We start from the raw sequence: 19,820 nt of genomic DNA on the forward strand, positions 1-19,820 counted from the left end.
AATGTTAAGAAAAATGTAAAAAGAGGTTGTCCTATGCGTGTTTCCTTATTATACTTTAATGCCAAAATTTCATTTTTGGAAGAAATTCATTTGAACAAACGAGAACACGATTCAATCGAAAATTTGCATGTCCTTCGCTGGTTTCATTTGATAATGAAGGTAAACTACAATCATTAAAAATTAATACAATAATTGCTTATAATAAATTACAACATTTAGCAATTTCTACATTGAATAATTTTATTTTAGTCACAATTTATTACATTAACATTGTATTTATAAGTATAGATGTGTAAAAATGCAATTTTAGGCAGCAACTTTCCCTAACGTATCTGCATATTGAAATTCTGTACTATTCTCATACTCGCACATGTCTAATGCAATTACACAACTTTCTCGTACAACTCTCTTACTGTCGTTTAAATACTTATTTAAAATATCAAAACAATATGGAGTAGCAATAGAACCCAATGCTTCTGCACATTCGTGACGCACCATTTCATTTTCTTCTGTGTCCTTTAAAGAAGCTTCTAGATGTGGGACAGCAATCTCTTTCTGAAGTTGTCCAAGAACAAAAGCTATCTCATGTTTGAACAAAGCACTACCTGCTTTTAAACCTAAAGTTATAAAAACAATAAATTATAAAAATATAGCTGAAAAAGGAGAAGAGGATCATTATTATTTTATTTACCTTCGCTAAGAGCAAGAATACTGTCTGGAGTACATATATTTCTCAAAGAGAACATGGCTCTGTATCTTTCAAACAAAGAAACATTTTCATTTAAAAGAATCTCTTTTAACTTCTTAACGTCATCAATATCTGCTGGTGGTGCTGGGTCCACGGACATATAAAGACTTTTTTGCAAATTTGTTGAATGGCTATTTAATTTTAACCATTGCAATCTGCATAACGCTAATTCACATGTTTCTGCAACCTCTGATACACAATCTTTACTGTATTCTTCTAATATTGGTATTACAGTAGGATCTCCAATTGCACCTAAAGCTTCGCCTATTATAAAGAAATATGTTACTTATTATATGTAATATACAGAATTTGACATAGAATAAAAAATAAATATATAGTACCTGCTTCATGACGGACCATTGGTTCTTGTGTAACGTCTTTTAATATTTCTATAAGAATTGGTATAGCACGGGAATCTTGCATTTGACCAAGACAATATGCAAGTTCGTGCTTTAATAAAGCTGATTCATCATTAAAGCAATTATGAATTTCTTGAATAGCTTTAGCTCCACCGATATTTTTTAACGTAAATAAAGCACGAAATCTTTCTTTTAATGGTCGATTTTGGTCATTTAAGACACGACCAATTGCAGATATTTGACTCTCATTTACTTGCAACATATTTTCAGGTTCTTAATGAAATTAATTGAAAATATAAAATTTGCTAATGTTTTATAAAATTTATTGCATTATAATTACAATAGATGCCACTTTTTATAAGTTCTAAACTAAAAAGTATTATATGTACTAAACTGCTGTTATATAGAAACATTTGAGGTTAAGTATCAAATTGAATAATGTCACATGGTTAAAATTTCGCAGAAAAAATAAGAGGATATATGTATACACAGTGTACATCAATTAAATACTACAATATACACATAAAATTATAATTCACGAATTATAACGCTATATTTAAAATATGGCACAGAGTAGAACAGAAAGAATCGGAACAATATTTACAAGGTAAAATTATTTTGCAAATGTTTATGAAATTTTAAGGAATATATTCTATATGAATTGTGCCATTAGATAAATTGTTTATTATCATATAGATTATTTTTGACGTCATATATTATACACGCTACTATTTATGTACAAAATTAATGGTAATAAATAAAAGTATTTTCATTCTATTGAAAATGATAAATGCGATAAAAGGTTAAAATTCAGTTATCTTGAAGTTCTCAAGATAAACAATTTTCCTAAGGAAAACACTTATTTTAATCAATTACTATAGCTATACTAAAAAATAATTTTTTAGAATTTCAAGGTAATTTTATTTTCCTAAATTATTTTTAGAGTAAAGTCACTGTTACATGCAGATGTATTACGTCCTGATAATTTACCAATATGGTATGAGATATACAAAACCTATCCTCCACAATATGAACCAACTTTTAGTAGAAAAACATCAACAGTGAATATACAAAAAATATTTTATAAGGAAGATTTTATAAGAGCGTAAGTAAAATTTCAAATTATATGTAAATAGTTGTAAAATATATATTTATCATCATCATGTACTTATAACATACATTTACATTTCAAATGTGTAATTTTGTAGAAAATTTCACAAAGATGTATCACTACCTATTATAGATATGAAAAAAGATAAGATTACCGAAACTCAAATCTTTTTCACTATTTATGATTGTTTATTACAGGTAACATAAAATAGAAATTCTATTAAACATAATGCTATATAACATATTTAATTATATGACAATCAGATTACAAATTTATTCTACTTGTTATAGGGTGGTGTTAAAAAAGAAGAGGCGTATGAGAAAGCATTGAAGAGTTATAAAACAATTTTTGAGCCACACACACCACGCAAAAATATTGAACATGATAAAGAACAACAAACATAAGAATTTGTATATATTGTATTTATAATGATATACTGAATAGAGAAAAATATAATATTAAATTAGATGCAACATGTATTTAATCTTCACTGTGCATACTATCCCGTTTTTGTTAATATTGTATATGTTGTTAATAAATATAAGGATTTTCCTTATCACTTTAAATGTATATATAATTTTGTAATATATCATTGCTACACAATAGTTTACACGCTACTATGCTACCTAAACATATCAAACTGTATAAAAAAATTTATAAACCTAGCCCTTGAGTCACTAGTAACCCATACAAGTGATTGATGTGGCGTTCAATTGAAATAAAAAAATGAATAATTTAATAAAAGTGCTAATCTGCTTATTTATTATAAATATTAAGATATAATTAGTAATACAAGATAAATTAGGTGGTGAAAGTACGTATTTCATTATAGAAGATATACCATCATAAAATTTTCTATGATAACATTTCGAAGGATATAATAAATATGTGTAAACGTACGTTCAGAAACTACCCTTATTGTTACTATACTTTAAGCATTCTAATAGCAGCATAACCTTTCAAGCAGTTCAACTACGTTTCAAATTAAAGCGTGAAAATTTATATTATACAATAACTCTCTTATTGTAAATTCAACCTTTATTTAAAGAAAGAACCAAAAATCAATTTCAGCTTTAAATTGTACAAAATTAGTACCTTATGAATGTATTACTGTTGTAATTTTCCAAAAGAATTTTATCACACGCAAAATAGAATAAAACTACAAGTTTCTAGATAAGTTTATAGATCAAAATGTCTACAAGAAAAGTTTTTTCGTTAGTCTTTATTAGAAAAACAGTAGAAATTTTATTGGGCTTCAAAAAACGAGGATTCGGAAAAGATAAATGGAACGGTTTTGGCGGTAAAGTGGAACCTGGAGAATCAATTTTTCAAGGAGCTGTGCGGTAAATAATTTTAAATAATAGACTGAAATTATCTCATGTAAATCGAAAAAAACGTTGTAAATTTAAATTTTCACTGTACTACTATACTATATATGAACTAAATAATATAAACTTTTAAAAAGAGAAATTATTGTTAGTAATAAGTTAAGAATATTATATTCAACAATATCTTATATTTCATAATAACTGATACATTAAATAACAACGAATTTTAACAAAGATTTTTATCACTTTGTTTAATTATATACAGGATGAGTCATGAAAATAATAATAATATAAATTTGACAAAGTTAAAGAAAAAATATTTATGAATATCAGAGATCTTTTTATTTAGAATATAGAAACAAAATTGTTATACACAAGATTTTTTATTTATGGTTTCTAATAACGCCATATATCTAAAAAACGTTATATGGCATTACATTGTTTATTTAATCCTATTTAAATCCTATTTAAATTGTTTATTTAATCCTATTTCTGCACATAATACCTTTACAAGGTAATTCTAAAATATTTTTCATGAATCATCATGTATACACAGGTACAATTTTAAATAATTAAATAAATACAAAATATTACACTTAAATTAAAATTGTGATAGTAATTGGTAAAAATAATAGAAAAGATATTTAAGATAAGTTAAAAATAAAATGTATGCAATATAATATGATTATTGCATGTAGCGTTTTATAATATTGCTATCACACATAAACGAGATAAAAATTAAAGTGTATACTTCTTAAATTATCAGTGTATAATTTTATAGTGAATTAAAAGAAGAATGTGGTTTATCTGCACAAAAATTAAAAAAAGTTGGAATTTTAGAATTTGAATTTGAGGGAGATGAAGTTCTATTAGAAGTTCATGTTTTTGAAACATATGAGTATTGTGGAAAGATAATAGAATCTGAAGGTATTTAAATTTCAAACATTAATATTATAACTAAAATTAATATTACATTATTATCAAGTATTTATTCTTATTATTAATTATGTATATTTTTATGTGCAATATTAGTTATTATTCCATGTCTCTATATTTCTTTATTTTAATCATACTGCAATAATATCTATCTAATCATAATCATGAAATTGCATGTTATTGTTTAAACTATGCAAACTATAAAAACAATTAGAAGGACAAAGAAACTAGAATATGTTTGAGCAAAATAAAAAGGTTTAAAAAGATATCTATTACACTTTTTTTGTAATATCTAACGTATACCTACTTAAAAATATAATAAATACACTGTAATTATATTTATATTCTTTTGTTCAGAAATGCGACCAAAATGGTATAATTTGAAAGATATTCCTTTCAAAAAAATGTGGCCGGATGATGAATATTGGTTCCCTTACATGTTACGAGGGGAATTATTCAGAGGATATTTTTTGTACCGAGGTCAAGACCTAATTCTTAAGTATAACATTGAAACTATGGAAGAACTACCAGCATTAGATCGTATCTCATAACATTCACCTTTCATTCTTAACACACACCCTGCTATACATTATTAATAATATTAATTATTATTAAAAAATTCACTTTCACATTTTTATTATTATAATAAAATTTGGCTTTATACTAATTTGATAATCTTTTTAGTAATAAAACCATCTTAGTAATCATTACTTTTTATCACTCATTAATCTTAGATTATATCAAGAAAGATTTTTAAGCAGACATTATACAAATATGTTACATTGGTACTACATTAATTGTACCTGTTTGCTGATTTTCCATCAACTAAAAGCACATATGCTAAACAGTATCCGATATACAAATATTTTGTGATATTTCAGAGATCATTAAATAATTTTTCAAATATGTTGCGAGGCTAATAATCCCTTTTTCTACTTCTTTCTTTTTATTAAATGAATATATCATTATTTTAAAAATCTAAGTACTTATATAATAAGTTATAAAACTATACTGTGATACATCACATAAAGATAAAAATATCCTGCTTAAATTATGATTATTTTGTAAATGAAGATTTGCAGAGAATATATCAATCAAGCACCATTTAGCTTGGACATATTAAAAGATAAATATTTTTATCTTCAGCTCAAAAAATACAAGATGAGGCAAGATAGAAAGCTTAAAGTCTACAGACTAAAATATATCATGGACGTATAGAATTCTCAACCAGTTATATCACTTTTATCTTTGCACCATAAAGCACACTTGGCTTTACTTTGTCATAAAACATTATAGTTAAGCAGCTGACCAATGTTCAGATCTCCATAAGAGAGCATACATACTATGCTTAAGATCTTCTGCATCTAAACTGTCAATCAGAAAATCTGTATATCGTGAAATTAAACTTCTGTAACCTTGGCCAACAGTTGCTAGTACTAATTTCTTTTCATCTGTTGATTTAAATGATATTATTTGACATACCTTACCTTCGAAAGGTCTGAAAACGGTAATCGGTCTAAGAGAGTTACATTCAGCTACTACAATACATCCCCAAGTAGTACCAATATATAACTGATTCCTACAAGCTTCCAAAGCTGTTACTTGGCACTTTTCTGTTGATAAATTTTCTTCTATAGAAATGGACTTTAAACTTTCTGAACAAGGTACTAATTTAGACATATCTAATTTATTTATTATTTGCCTAGTATCCACATCCCATTGATACACAATACATCCAGGATATGTGTACGATAACACAGAATTTTCAGCACTCAATAAATGCGTAGCAAATAAATTTTTAATAGCTGTTTCTCCAGTTACATGAGAAAGTTGTACTGTATCTATTAAACTGTTGTCTTTTAAAACATAAATTGATACTTTACCAAAACTTTGTCCCACCCATAACTCCAATATTCGTTTCTTTTTATAGACAGCTGCCAAGGAATATGTCTTTATATTATCTTGAATATCAGTTGTAATTTCCATCTTTTTCATTTGTGTGAAAGAATTTGACAATAGAAATGTCTTACCACTATGCAGTGCTACTGCAAATTGTTTTATTTGTTCTAAATAAATTAGACCTACTATTTTAGATTCCATACTATGATCAGGTTCAAGATTATAACTGGCAACACAACCAAAATTACTGCCTAAATAAACATGTACTTGCCCTATATCATCACCAATCCATATGTATCCATCTACTCCACACATTGCATATGGTATTATAGGAGTTTCAATCCTAACATGTTGTAACCAACCTTTCTGAGTTCCTAATAACATATCAACTTCACCATTATTATGTCCAAACCAAATTTCATCTCCACTTAAATTTTCTTCTATAGTTCTATTTGTCATAGTAATAGCAGTTACTTGAGTTCTTTCTGTTAATAATATGACATCTATAAGATGGGTAAATTCAGGTGCTGATGCAATGGAAACTATTTGACTTGCAGTAGGTCTATCTTTTGGATTTTGAGCCCAACATATAACCATTAAATCAAGAGCATAACAAGGATGAAATGTTTCCCTGTATGTCAATGGTGGTCTTCCACCTTCCAAAATACATTCTTTAACTGCTTCATGGCCCTCAAATGGTTGTCTTAAAGTGATCAATTCATATATAAACATTCCAAATGAAAAGGAATCAACTTTTTCAGTATATTCTTCTTCGCCGTTATATTTAATAATTTCAGGTGCCATAAATCCTTCTGTTCCTCCAAATCCTTTAGCACCAGTTGGTAATGTAAGTCTGGATATGCCATAATCAGCTACTTTAACATGAACAGGATGTTCAGGGTAATCTTGAAATGGTAAAGGCATCTGCCAAACTAAAACATTTTCTGATTTTAAGTCTCTATAAATCACATGTTGTTGATGAAGATATTCTACTGCTTTTGCTACTTGGAGAATTATAGCTTGTAATGTGTATGGATCTAATTTAGCACCAGAACGTCTGTAATTTTTCAATACATTATCTAATGCACCTTCTGGTGCCAAATCTAGTACTAGTGCTAGTGGACTAACCACTATTCCAATTAGAGGTACAATATTTGTATGTCTGAGTGTCAACAAAATATTTAATTCTTGTCTTGCAGTACAGTAGGCTTTACAAGCATACTGTAAAGGATCTCTATCCCATTTACTTTGTGCAGCTTTATAAGCAAGAATAGCAGATTGTTTTGAATTTGGACCTGGTGGAACTGGTTGCAACATTTTGATAGCAACATCAACTTTGTGATAAGTTCCTGGTAAGCGACAGACACCTTTAAATACAAATCCAAATGCTCCACGACCTAATAATTTCCCCAATTTAACATCTTCTGATTTTATTAAGTGTTTTGATCCTAGATCCATAAAAATAATATCTGGAGCTACATGTGACAATGGTATATCAGAGTGTTTAGGACAACTAATTGGTTTATTACTATAGGCAGACAAAATGCATTCTTCAACCATCCAGGAATATGCTAAAATACCTTCAAAATGAGTGCTTTGTTTAATAATATCTGGATGACCCTCTAAAGATGGCATTCTGCTGGATGTTAAGCTATCATATCCTACACCGCTATCGCCATCAGATTTATAACTATCCTGGCTTTGTCTTTCTTTATTTATATAATATTTTTGAATATCTTCCGTCAAACGATCAGTATCACTAATTTCATTTTCGTTTTCTCCATTATTTAATAAACAGCGTGGACACGGTATTAATCGTGTGACTAATAGTTTACCCTCGGATGTATGCACAAAACGTGTTCCTAATGTAGGATACCAATCTTCTAATAAAATATCAATATGATCGACTATTAGCGCCAATAATTGTGGCATACTTTCTGGTCGAGGTTCTACTACAATTGCTTGATAGCCCATTGGTTCTTCTTCAGCTGAGTCTGACATAATAGGTTGTTTTATCACTAAAGTATCAACTGGAAACCAAATTTCTAAAATTGCCGAATTCTTCAAATCTACTGTACACCATATTCCATCTTGTTTCAGTTTAAATTTAAACTGTCTATAATCATACGGCGAATTCTTTAAGTTGTAATTGACTTCTTTGAGGCGTAGTAAAGTAATATTAGAATATTTTAACTCTATCCCTGTTTGCCAGAGTACCCACTCAGCTTGTGTATCTAACAAGCTTACAAAAATATTATCATCAACGAAATCTTTGAAAGGCGCTAGAAATGACATCACAATCTCAACAATAGCATCGTCGGCTAAAATTCTAGTTATGAGCCTCGACCAAAAACCACTGGGAAAATAAGACATTAAAAGCAGCCGCGTGACAGAACAATCTGGTTGTGACCTAGACGTTAGTACACATTCTGTACTTGATTTACTTTCTCCAGTAGAATTTTGAAATGTTATCATCGGAGATGTAATCTTTTTAGAACGTATGTGCCAGCTTCGTGTTTTTACAGGAATTTTGATTATTTGGTTATTTCTTAAAATATCTTCTTCAGTTGGCAATAAAGAAGGAATCAATAGAGTACGATAATCCCAAGTTAACGCAACTTCAAACTTATTTAACAAGCTAACGATATATCCTTGGGTATCTATAGACGATATCGTAGAGGATTTAAAAACATGTTGAATATCGTCTAATTTCATTATACCACACCTGGCAAAAGGATTAATTTCGCGTATCGTTACTACATGTGCTAACATATCGCAAAGCCACTGTGGATCAAGAAAGTATAAATCCTTTAACGTAGCATCGTCATAATGTAAAATAATACCATTTTCATGGAGAAAAAGTGTTGCTTGATGTAGTTCAGCAGGATCCCTAAATGATCTATGCAATTTTTGAAGCTCGTTATTAACTGCTGTGTAATACTGATCAGCTTTTAAAACCGGATCTGCACCAGACAATTTCCTATCATGTGCAAGCTGTATCACCACATCTTCCAAGGCAAGATAACTGGCAGGAACTTTTTGTTCAAGCAATAATTCTTTGCTTCCGGGTGATCTTAAACTAAATACAACATCGTATATCAAATTACATAGCATTTTTATATTGTGCTTCGTTTTACAGCTCACTTCAATGGTCTCCATGACTTTTGGTAAGCCACATTTTTCAGCGTCAACCACGTTTATAAACTTATCACGGATATATTGTTGTAACGCCTCGCTATGCTCGTACGATATATCATAATGAGTCCCAACAATGATTACTGGAGAATTCGGAGCTCTGCTTTGAATATTTACTAACCATTGAAATATTTCAGATACACCTTTAAAACCATCGATGATTCTCCATACAACCAAATATAGACTTCGTTTAGATAAAAAGTATTGATGTGTTGCATAGTATTCTCTCTGACCACCAAAATCCCATGTTCTAAAATAAACTGGGCCATGGGATGACTGACCTCTCACTTTTTTTTCATAAATCCAGTCTCCTATATCAACGCCAACGGTAGATATCGTTGTTCCTCTGGCAGTCTTCGCGTTAATATTTTTATTACCCATTCGTTTTGCCCAGTGTTCTGCAGCTTTTTTTTTATTTGGAACTTCACCCTCTTGTCTCAACTGTTCCAATAAGCTAGTTTTACCGATACCTTGAATTCCTACGATCATTAACTTCATGCGTGCATATGGTTTAGCGTCCTCTAAAATTGATTTTAAATACCCAATCACGTCCATTGTTTTATATTTCTTCGATTCGATCATTGTTTTCAACGGTTCTTGCAATCTACAACCTTGAGTATTTAAATTCCACAAACGGGAAAGCAGACCCATTTGTGGTGGCAATTCGATAATTTCCGGATTACCGCTTATATTTAGAACAGATAGATTATTAAGCTCGTAAATGTTTTGGGGAATTTCTTTCAATTTGTTATTGCTAACGTCGAGCATACTAACATTAGGAAACAGAAGATACAATTTTGAGCCAGAATAAGTGATTCTTGTGTCTCTGTCTATATTCTCCTCTTCTAAATTTGGCATTTCCCCGTCATCGATCGATGTTAATTGAATTCTGCTCAACAGATTGTTAGCAAGAATCAATGTTCTTAAATTCTCTAAGCGTAAGTGACGTCTATGCGTGCAAACCGACATGAGAACTACATCGCGTAATGATGTAGCCGTTTGTCTGTTACTGCCTGGAACGATTGGTGACTGTACATTTGTTGCCGGACAATAACACGCAGTGTTTGCTTGTTCCATCAAGTCAGCGCCCTCCACTTGTGGTAAACTGGGCCATCGAGAGATTTGATTATTGGATAAGTCTAACTGTTTTAAACTCGCCGGATATGATGTTATATGGCTCATGGATCGAAGAGAATTATAAGCCATATTTAATCTCACTAGATTAACAGCTAAGCATGGCAAAGCTACTGGAATACTATTAAATAAATTATGCGCCAAGTTCAGGGATGTAAGCACCGACCTTGCTCCACTTTCATTATCGTCTGAAACCTTTTCTGATACTTGAACGGATTTGGTCCAAACATGAGGGCGATCCATCTCGATAATTTGTGCATTTGCTATTTTAGTGAATGACTCAAACTCCAAGGAATCTTCACGTGATATAGCCAATTGTGATGCTAAACTTCGACTGCTAGGGCTATTGTTTAAACAATCCTCCCTTTGTGTTTTTCGTGAAATATTTTGCGAAACTTGACTAGGTAAAATCTTCAACAGATTAAATGACGCGTTCAATTCCTTTAATTTCGGTGCTCGCCATAAATTATCTGGAAGACACTGCAATTTATTGTTTGAAACATCCATAATCTCCAATGCAGGTAAATTCATTATGAATTCCGGCAATTGTTCCAGTCGATTGTCCTGAAGATACATCTCTTCCAAAACTGGACACAATTTATCTTTAGGACTTTTTGGCTCAGCTGTAAGAGTGTCTATTTTATTTTGAGCCATATTGAGGTATCGCAGGCTTTGTAAATAAAATATGATAGGTGGTACAGAAGTGATAGAATTAAGAGAGATATCTATCCTTGTGATAGCATATAACACCAAGTCGTTATTTTTAGCACTCAGCTTTTTGTTTACGTGTAATACGGCATCTGTCAACCACTGAGCACGTATTTGTGAAAGATGACATTGTTGATCATGCCAATTAATCATCGTTGGTGTATTTGGAAATAGCGTTGAATACGTTACGTTTCCAAAAGAGGATAGTGCAGAAAAGTGAGAAGTTTGGGTACATTCGGTCATAGCTTTTTTGTTAATTTTGTATTCTGAATCAGGGTAAGCTTTTATAGATAAAAGTTTTGCCGTGAGAGGTTCGTCTCTGTTTTGTGCGGCGATTTTGATTGCTTTGCATGTATTATCTACAGCACTGTGCTTCAGTAAAAGATCTGCAATTTTTATGTCACGTTGTTGACAAGCTATAATTAACGCGCTAGAGTAATTACTTTCTGGATCACTCTGATCATAAGGAACTTTTACAGGCAAATTAGGATCGGCACCTGCCAATAATAAAGCGGTAACTACTTCTGTGTGCTTGCCTTTTACAGCCGCATGTAAAGCAGTTTCGGTAACATTGTTGCAATACAAATCTAAGTTTAATGGACATATCATATTGTCATCTTTTTTATCGAACGCTTTGCTTCTAAAATTTAAACTAGACATTAATCTTTGTATACCGCTCGAAATCTTCCTTTTCGACATCGGGAGTGGCTGCGCCACCCCCATATCTTCTTCTTTGATTTTTCTTGCTTTTACTTTATAATTTAGTAGTAATTCTACGATTTTTATGTTTCCAAGCATACTAGATATATAAAGAACATTTTGTCCCGTAACGTCCTGAGTATTGATATCAAATGGCATTTCGTATTCATACTCTCCGGATGAGTCTTTATAACGTTGATACGTAGTTTGTGGATATTCAAATTTCAATAGTAAATCAATAACTAAATGATGACCATTTATAGTTGCCACATGAATTGGTAACCATTTTTCCACAGTTAAAGATTGTACTTGTTTAGGAAAGTGTCGGAGAAGCAATTCCACTATTTCTACTTTACCGTTGTAACAAGCTATATATAATGGACAGTATTTGGTAACAGGATGCATTCTGCAATCTGCACCATGATCCAGAAGCAAACGGACTATATCTTTGTGACCCATCTCGCAAGCTATAAAAAGTAGAGTATTTGCACCATTTGGTGCCATGTTGATAATGCATTCCAAATCCGAAGTATGTCCTTGAATAAGATTTTTAGCTGCTACAACATCTCCTTGAATACAGATTGCACGCAAAGAAGCATGTACTGCGAGTTTTTCCAATTCATACTTTTCAGCTGCTGATTTGAGCAAATTTATGCTAACATCTTGCTTAGCTTTCTCAGCCACATCTAATGGTCTTTCACCATTATTGTCTTGGATCATTAGATTTGCATCGAATTTTAAAAGTTTTTCAATGTTGGAACTATGTCCATGTTCTGCACAAATATGTAACGGTGTCCGGTAATGGCCCCGTGGCCCACATGGAATATTTGGATTTGCTCCTGCAGACAGTAGTACATCCAAACATCTTGAATTTTCGGTAATAGCTGCAGCATGTAATGGTGTTCTACCCCATGAATCTTGACTATTTATGTACTGTGCATGCTCTCCTCTTAGAAGATCTTCTAATAATTCTGCATTATCCCACAAAGCAGCTTGGTGTAGCAGACGACCAGGAAAATCTTCATCAATAGGAGTATAATCTTCCATGATGTAAACTATAAATATTTACATTATATTCTTCTATTCATATTTTTATAATATACATTCTACTTGCAAAAATATTATTTTATACTTACTATCTGTATCTTGAATATAAATATCTTGATTACATGATTATAAATTCATCTGATCATCAGTTATGCAGTGATATTGTTTGTATACTCTTCTCTTGTGATATTTTGCATATGATTTTTTATTCTCAATTTGATCAAAATTGAATGTTTTATATTCAATATAATTTAGTATGCAAAAAATTGCACCATTCTTTATAAATTTTAGATCCACTGTGTCTAAAGTGGAAGTTAAATATTTAAAGTTGTTTACATACATTTGTAAAATTTCGATTATTTATTTACGTGTTTTTACATAAATATTTGTATATATTTTAAATAGAATCTTCGAATCTTGTTACTTTCTTCTCGTAATTAAATAACAACCTTGTTTATAATTTAAAATTTAGTGCATAAATACAAAACTCACATATATGTCAAAATATATCAATTGGAGTACGGTTTAAAAATATTCACAAAAATCATGTTCGATTAATATTTTCATATTTTTCACTGTTCACTGTACATGCGTAATTTCTTCTCATAATTTTTAATTGTTTCCCTTTGGACTGACAATTAAAATAGTAGCTTGTTTTCTATGATAGCTTTGGAATAAAAAACCAGAATGATATTAAACATAATACTTAGCGACCGCCATTTTGTCAGTTCTCTTTATCGACTGTACGCACCTAACACACCTTTAGCTACAATTTTATGCATGAATAACATCGGATCGATTTAAATAAATATCATTACCACAGACGAAATACAAAGTACATATATTGTCTTATGGGACTTTGTGCCACACAAAATGAAATACCGATCGTGTAAAACAAAAATTAGAGGTTTCGTTATGTTTCTTATGCTTTAAAGTGGTGGATTTAGAAAATATAATCAGTCCAACCACCGAGTGATAAAGTCAGTGAATGTAGCAAAAAAACGTCTTCCGTTGCACCTACGAGTAAAAATTTTGTATCGTATAGTTAGATTCATAGTAAACTGTTGACATACTGCACCCCACACGTAATGAATCATTCATGAATGAAAAATTACATTCTCATATTTCCTATTGTATACAGCGTAAAGAGAACATTATTAATAGATTTGTAAGATAGTATAAATTCAAACGCGACCTTATTTGAACTCGTTTTAATCATACATATCATCATAATATATACTATTACATTATGTATATATATATATATATAATGTTTATATATTATGATATAAGTACATTCATAGATATATGTATGTGTATATCGTGGAATTTTAGCAATTTACCGATGATAGTTTAATTTTTGATATAGTATGGTACATACAAAATTTAAACCCTAAATCGATTTTTTTTTTACTTTCTCCATAAATTAGATACACATCTAACAATAAGTACATGTTTTCTATAAGAGGAAATTTCACATTGAAGACATTACGATCATTGAACGAGCAAGGTATATTAATACTGTAAATTGTAGAATATTCCCAATATTATTTCGTGATACTGATCTATTTATAACTTTTAGATTTGTATTCTATTTCACATATACTCACAATAAGAATTCATTCTTCTACAAAACGGTAAAAAAGATTAGGATTTCTATCTAAAAAGTCAAAATTAATGTAGTCTTTCCTCACAATTATAAAATAGCTGTTACCAGAATCATTGCGTAAAGTGTTCGCGTAAAGCGAAACAGCTTTCAAATATAAAAGCACATTCGAACATTTGGAACGCCATTCAAATAAGATACATAGCGTTTAGATACATTTTCACGTGAAGTACCTTATCTATTTTTTTTCGATTTATTCCTAATAGTTTCACGAAGATTCTATGAAAAACATAAAGATTCAAATTTTCACTGATGACCTTTAATTAAGATTGGACCTTTTTAAATTTGTTATGACGAATGCGGTGATTCTCTTTCGTAAAATAAAATAATATAAATAATATAAATAATATAAATGTGTCATCATACATGACTTTAATCATATAAACAATAAGAAGTATATATTAATGGAAATAATATTGAAGTAGCAATAGTTACGTACAATTAGGAAAGTAAGAAAGACATAGTAATTTATGTATACGAAAGAAAAGCGGTCATGTTCCTCTTTTACGTAAAATTTATTCAAATTTCGGATGCACAAGGTAAATATTTGTAAAACCAGATTTGTAAAAATAAGTTATCTAAAAAGCTACAAAATACATGATTTTTGGACTTTTTTTACATTTCTGCTTACAATTACGTGAATCAATTGATTAATTTTTATGTACACGTACTGTATATATATATGTCTTGTTTGTATTATTTTATGATCAGATTTAATTTTAATTCTATCTGTTACTAATGTTGGAATCTAGGTTAAAAATCGGTAACATTGAAAATTATACAAAAATAATATAAGCTATATTGACCTCGAAACACTTATATTATTACACCTATGTTGAGTGATACACCTCTGTATACCGCGTTTGTGGTATTATGTCTGATATTACGTAACGTGATTACTGACTTTTTTTATCAGTTGATTACATTACATATAGTGCATGATAATAGCACTATATGGGTAGCACTATGCAATTACTTTTACTACCATTGAATAGATTATTTAAGTTAAAATATATAATCTTTTTTTTGTAGATACACAAATTGCAAATTTTTATGTAATTTTTTTTGTAATAGTGCATATTATACTTTAAGATAATAAGATTATTTGTATTTTTATAAGATTATTTGAAATTATATCCGTCTTAAAGAATTAATGTAATTTGGTATGTATTAAAATTTAATTCAATATTGTGTATGTTAATTATAAGTGAGAGTAAACCTTGGTCCCAATATCAAATGTGTGAAAACCAATGAATTTTTACATGTAATATTTTTATACTTTCTTATATACATATGAATAAATATTAATAATAGTATTCTATTACTACAATTACTACTAATATAGTTACATTTTATTAGAAATTTACTTTTATTTTTTATTAGAATTTTATATATTCCATTAAAAATCTATTTCTTATTAGATGTTTATCATAACGAAATAGTGTTAATAACAGTAAAAAAGAATCATATTTGAGATTGAAATGTTAATGAAGTCCATTGTCATTGTTATAAATAATTTTAATCGTATGTAAAAATCGTATATGTAAAAATATTTATTTACAAAATTTATCGTTATATTTTTAATATTAAGAAGATGTACTATGATTTAATGGAATACATTGATGATTATGCATGGAAATTCTTTTTTAATTAAAAAATTAAAAAATTCTTTAATATAATAAATTGATAATAAATCTTCTAATGTTCCACTTGGCAGCCTTCAAGACTCAATGCTCGAGCTAGGTTCCTAGCAACGGCTAGTCGGAAGATTTCAATTTTATTTTGAAACTTTAGATCATCTCCATGTGCTTCTACACAACGTAATAATTCAAAACAATCACTGGAAGATAAAATTACATCTTTGGCTTCTAATAATGGAATAGCATCCGACAAAAGAATCGACCAAAAGCTGAAATAAAATTTTTCTATTAAATTGCTTTTCAATTTAAAGTTTGGGTGTAGATATATGGATAGCTTACTATTTTGGTGTTAAATTTGAAACTAAAAGGGACACTAATAAACTTGCTGCTTCTTTAAATTCTCCAATGCCATACATTTGATGAAATTCGCAATACTTTCCTATTGTAAAAAACAATAAAAATTATAATCGAATAAAAATTCAACTTCTTAATAAAAATTTGCTTGTTTCTCAACTCAAACTCCAAAATTGATTTACCTAAGAATGTGAGTCTATCACTAGCCATCATACAAAAACCTAAATTTTCTAATAGGTCACGACAATCCAATTCTCCGTGTTCTGCATAACGCTTCAAAAACTGATCTGCAATATATGTTATAAAACCACTATCTTGCGCTTTTAATGCCCATGCAAGTGCATTTCCCAATCTTCCTTGCCTCATAGATTTTAGTCCTTGAATTTTACAAATGCTAGTAACTAACAAAGAGTTTTTAAATATAGTCAGTATGTTTTATATTAAAATGAATTATATATATGTATATAATAATTTGAGAAACAATATCAACCTATATGATCCATCTTATTATCTCGTGCTATATCAAGAATTTTATTTACTCTTGCTTCTGACCCCATTGGAAGTGACTGTAACAGTATTTCTAGTCTAGCTAAGCCTTGAATAGGACAATGTATTAAGTAACTTGCACCACATTGCCACAAAGAATGATGTGCCATTAACGTGTTCCCATATTCCAATATAAGAGATTCATGAAGTTGACTGCTAACTCTGATAAAAAATAAAATAATTCTCATTTTGCAAACTTTATATAACATAAATTATCTACTAACTTACTTTATTTGATCTCTATCCAATATTTTAAGTTTTCCACAAACATATAATAGATCTACCAAATGAGTAGCAAACCATCCATTATCACCCATATATTGTATTTCTTTAATAACATGATGTAAGTCGCTTTCCATAACAGCACGTATAGCATTATCAGAAGGTCTATTAGCTTGCCATCTCTTGGAAATACTATTAGCATGATGAGAAAGTTCAGGTTGCTTACAACATGGAGAAGTATAAAATAACTTTGCTGCCAACAGTTCATACCAAGCATCTGTATATTGTGAAAATTGCCACAATATATCTTGTTCTCCTGAAATTAACTGCATTAAATGTTTTTAATAATTTAAGTAACATTATGTTATTGTATTTGTACACGTATATATTTATATAGATACCTTCATAATCATTTCTAAATAAGTATCAACGATAAAAGTTTTACTATTTAAATTTGAACACAACTCTAGTTGCCAACGTTTCCAACATGTAGTAAATCCATCTATAGAATAACCACCATACACATTATAGATGGGCATTGTTTTAAGAATATTTTCTGCCATTACAAAAGCAGGGTGATCTGCTTTGCTATGTAATGCTAATAAAGCTCTTACTAAATCTAACTTTCCATGTAATGCACAGCCTATTACAGCTTCCCAATAATTTGGATACTCCAAATCAGCACCGATTGTCTTCTGGGCTAATATTTTAACTGCTACAAGTTCTCTAGATGGAAAATGAAATCTAATCCATTCTAACAATTGTGGTAATACTACATCACCTAAATTAAAAATATTATATATTAGGATGTTTCAATATATATTTGCCATTCTCTGTTTTTAATAGATAATTAAAACAAAATAATTTACCTGGTACTATATCTACATAAAGGATTTCGATCAAGTGCCATATACATTCTATTTGATAAAAAATGGTCAGAAAATTTTCTAGTGATTCTTTTTTATCAGTCAAACATTTTCCACATATATCTTGCAAACTTTCTATACATGCTCTTAAAATAGACCTGTATTGCTTGCTATGTTTTAAAAGTTCTGGTCTAACATCTCCAGAAGAAGATTTTATTTTTTGAATGGACAGAAAGACACCATTACTTTCGTTTACTAATTTACGTAATTGTGGAGAAAACAAAATTACTTCTGGCTTTAAAATATGTACCGTTGGCTCATATTTCTCTGAACTTTTTTTAGTTGAACTTTGAAATCTTTTATTCATATATATACTGATTCTGCTACTATTTACCCAACTTCCAGTAATACATAGATGTTTAGGAGTATTTGGAATATCCTACAAATAAAAAATATTTTTCTTAATATATTTTTATAAATGTAAAATATAATTAAAATATAAAATATGATAATATTAAAATGGAGTAAGCTATATAACCTTATACATTTTAAATAACTCGTATAAGAATAAAAATATTACAATAAAATTATAAATATTTTATTATGCCAGATGAGTTTTATAAGATCGGGACAATATTAATTGCATTAAACGAAAGAAATATAGGTTAGGTGTTAATTCAAAGCATGCATGTGGTTCACGAAGTTTTATTACTTACGATTGTAGGAGGACTGTAGTTTTCGTCCATACTTAATACGAGAAAGAAACTGTTAGTCCAAGTATACTTTACTATATAATGACATTCACATCAATTTATTTGTAATTAACTTTATTATTTCTCCACAGAGTTAAATGCACTGTACTGTCAACTATTGGTATCTGTATTTGATTGGGAAACTATCGATATATCGTATAATTCCGTACTGTACCTACATATCGATACTCGACAAATACTATCGATAATATGAAAAGAAACGTTCTATCGAAACCTACAAAGTCTATGTACTAGTCATACTGCGATTTTAAGAAGACTCAAAACTTTGACAGGATATATAAATAAAGTTTTTGTCTTATAATTATATTCAACATTGTATTTTATACGTAAAAGTCTATGATTTCGTACCTTTAATTGATAATTATCAGTAAATACAAAGTCTGAAATTGGCGGGAAAAGAAACATTGATCAAAAAGATCAACGTTAAATGTAATACCAAAGCGTAAGTAGCTATCAAAATATATTTTCATAATAATTATTATTCACATTAATTACTTATTTTTAAATTAATTATAATCAATAATTACATCCTAATTTTTTTTAGTTTCTACATGTCCAATATATTACCGTATGTTTTAAAAAATTTATT

At 29.4% G+C, this 19,820-nt stretch overlaps 5 protein-coding genes across 6 annotated transcripts; 2 read left to right on the forward strand and 3 right to left on the reverse strand.

The window, feature by feature from the left end:
* Positions 1–89: 89 nt before the first annotated feature.
* LOC100744112 (deoxyhypusine hydroxylase) lies at positions 90–1,540 on the reverse strand. 2 transcript variants are annotated; one of them, XM_024371770.2, is made up of 4 exons: positions 1,090–1,540; positions 692–1,012; positions 496–617; positions 90–427 (listed from the first exon to the last, which is right to left on the reverse strand). In XM_024371770.2, exons 1-4 carry the CDS (start codon positions 1,367–1,369, stop codon positions 410–412), a joined length of 741 nt encoding a protein of 246 aa, XP_024227538.1. In that variant the 5' UTR covers positions 1,370–1,540; the 3' UTR covers positions 90–409. The 2 variants fall into 2 exon arrangements, with proteins under 2 accessions (XP_024227538.1, XP_003494221.1); XM_003494173.3 differs by having other exon boundaries at positions 227–617.
* On the forward strand, positions 1,523–2,691 carry LOC100744230 (probable 28S ribosomal protein S23, mitochondrial). The gene is made up of 4 exons (XM_033324219.1): positions 1,523–1,714; positions 2,051–2,212; positions 2,316–2,415; positions 2,509–2,691. The coding sequence occupies exons 1-4, from the start codon at positions 1,671–1,673 to the stop codon at positions 2,620–2,622; spliced, it is 420 nt and encodes a 139-aa protein (XP_033180110.1). The 5' UTR covers positions 1,523–1,670; the 3' UTR covers positions 2,623–2,691.
* Positions 2,692–3,095: 404 nt separating this feature from the next.
* LOC100744348 (7,8-dihydro-8-oxoguanine triphosphatase) lies at positions 3,096–5,389 on the forward strand. Its single transcript, XM_003494175.4, has 3 exons — positions 3,096–3,561; positions 4,328–4,473; positions 4,840–5,389. Exons 1-3 carry the CDS (start codon positions 3,410–3,412, stop codon positions 5,031–5,033), a joined length of 492 nt encoding a protein of 163 aa, XP_003494223.1. The 5' UTR covers positions 3,096–3,409; the 3' UTR covers positions 5,034–5,389.
* LOC100744471 (leucine-rich repeat serine/threonine-protein kinase 1) lies at positions 4,964–14,257 on the reverse strand. The gene is made up of 2 exons (XM_003494176.4): positions 13,254–14,257; positions 4,964–13,172 (listed from the first exon to the last, which is right to left on the reverse strand). The coding sequence occupies exon 2, from the start codon at positions 13,162–13,164 to the stop codon at positions 5,779–5,781; it is 7,386 nt and encodes a 2,461-aa protein (XP_003494224.1). The 5' UTR covers positions 13,165–13,172; positions 13,254–14,257; the 3' UTR covers positions 4,964–5,778.
* A 2,102-nt stretch (positions 14,258–16,359) lies between these two features.
* On the reverse strand, positions 16,360–19,410 carry LOC100744592 (nuclear pore complex protein Nup85). The gene is made up of 8 exons (XM_003494177.4): positions 19,175–19,410; positions 18,462–18,897; positions 17,994–18,373; positions 17,599–17,918; positions 17,315–17,532; positions 17,007–17,225; positions 16,810–16,909; positions 16,360–16,739 (listed from the first exon to the last, which is right to left on the reverse strand). Exons 1-8 carry the CDS (start codon positions 19,202–19,204, stop codon positions 16,529–16,531), a joined length of 1,914 nt encoding a protein of 637 aa, XP_003494225.1. The 5' UTR covers positions 19,205–19,410; the 3' UTR covers positions 16,360–16,528.
* Positions 19,411–19,820: the final 410 nt, after the last annotated feature.

This window comes from Bombus impatiens, unplaced genomic scaffold (assembly GCF_000188095.3).
Source record: "Bombus impatiens unplaced genomic scaffold, BIMP_2.2 scf_1707, whole genome shotgun sequence".
Lineage (NCBI taxonomy): Eukaryota > Metazoa > Arthropoda > Insecta > Hymenoptera > Apidae > Bombus > Bombus impatiens.

Coding starts and splice junctions, on each gene's coding strand:
- LOC100744112 (XM_003494173.3), bottom strand. CDS start 1,369: ATGTTGCAAGTAAATGAGAGTCAAATATCTGCAATTGGTCGTGTCTTA. Junction 1,013..1,089: donor AATGGTCCGTCATGAAGCAG/GTACTATATATT, acceptor TCTTTATAATAG/GCGAAGCTTTAGGTGCAATT. Junction 618..691: donor TATTCTTGCTCTTAGCGAAG/GTAAATAAAATA, acceptor TTATAACTTTAG/GTTTAAAAGCAGGTAGTGCT.
- LOC100744230 (XM_033324219.1), top strand. CDS start 1,671: ATGGCACAGAGTAGAACAGAAAGAATCGGAACAATATTTACAAG. Junction 2,213..2,315: donor AAGGAAGATTTTATAAGAGC/GTAAGTAAAATT, acceptor GTAATTTTGTAG/AAAATTTCACAAAGATGTAT. Junction 2,416..2,508: donor TTTATGATTGTTTATTACAG/GTAACATAAAAT, acceptor TACTTGTTATAG/GGTGGTGTTAAAAAAGAAGA.
- LOC100744348 (XM_003494175.4), top strand. CDS start 3,410: ATGTCTACAAGAAAAGTTTTTTCGTTAGTCTTTATTAGAAAAACAGTA. Junction 3,562..4,327: donor ATTTTTCAAGGAGCTGTGCG/GTAAATAATTTT, acceptor ATAATTTTATAG/TGAATTAAAAGAAGAATGTG. Junction 4,474..4,839: donor AAAGATAATAGAATCTGAAG/GTATTTAAATTT, acceptor TCTTTTGTTCAG/AAATGCGACCAAAATGGTAT.
- LOC100744471 (XM_003494176.4), bottom strand. CDS start 13,164: ATGGAAGATTATACTCCTATTGATGAAGATTTTCCTGGTCGTCTGCTA.
- LOC100744592 (XM_003494177.4), bottom strand. CDS start 19,204: ATGGACGAAAACTACAGTCCTCCTACAATC. Junction 17,226..17,314: donor TAATAAGATGGATCATATAG/GTTGATATTGTT, acceptor ACTCTTTGTTAG/TTACTAGCATTTGTAAAATT. Junction 16,910..17,006: donor TGATAGACTCACATTCTTAG/GTAAATCAATTT, acceptor TTTTTACAATAG/GAAAGTATTGCGAATTTCAT.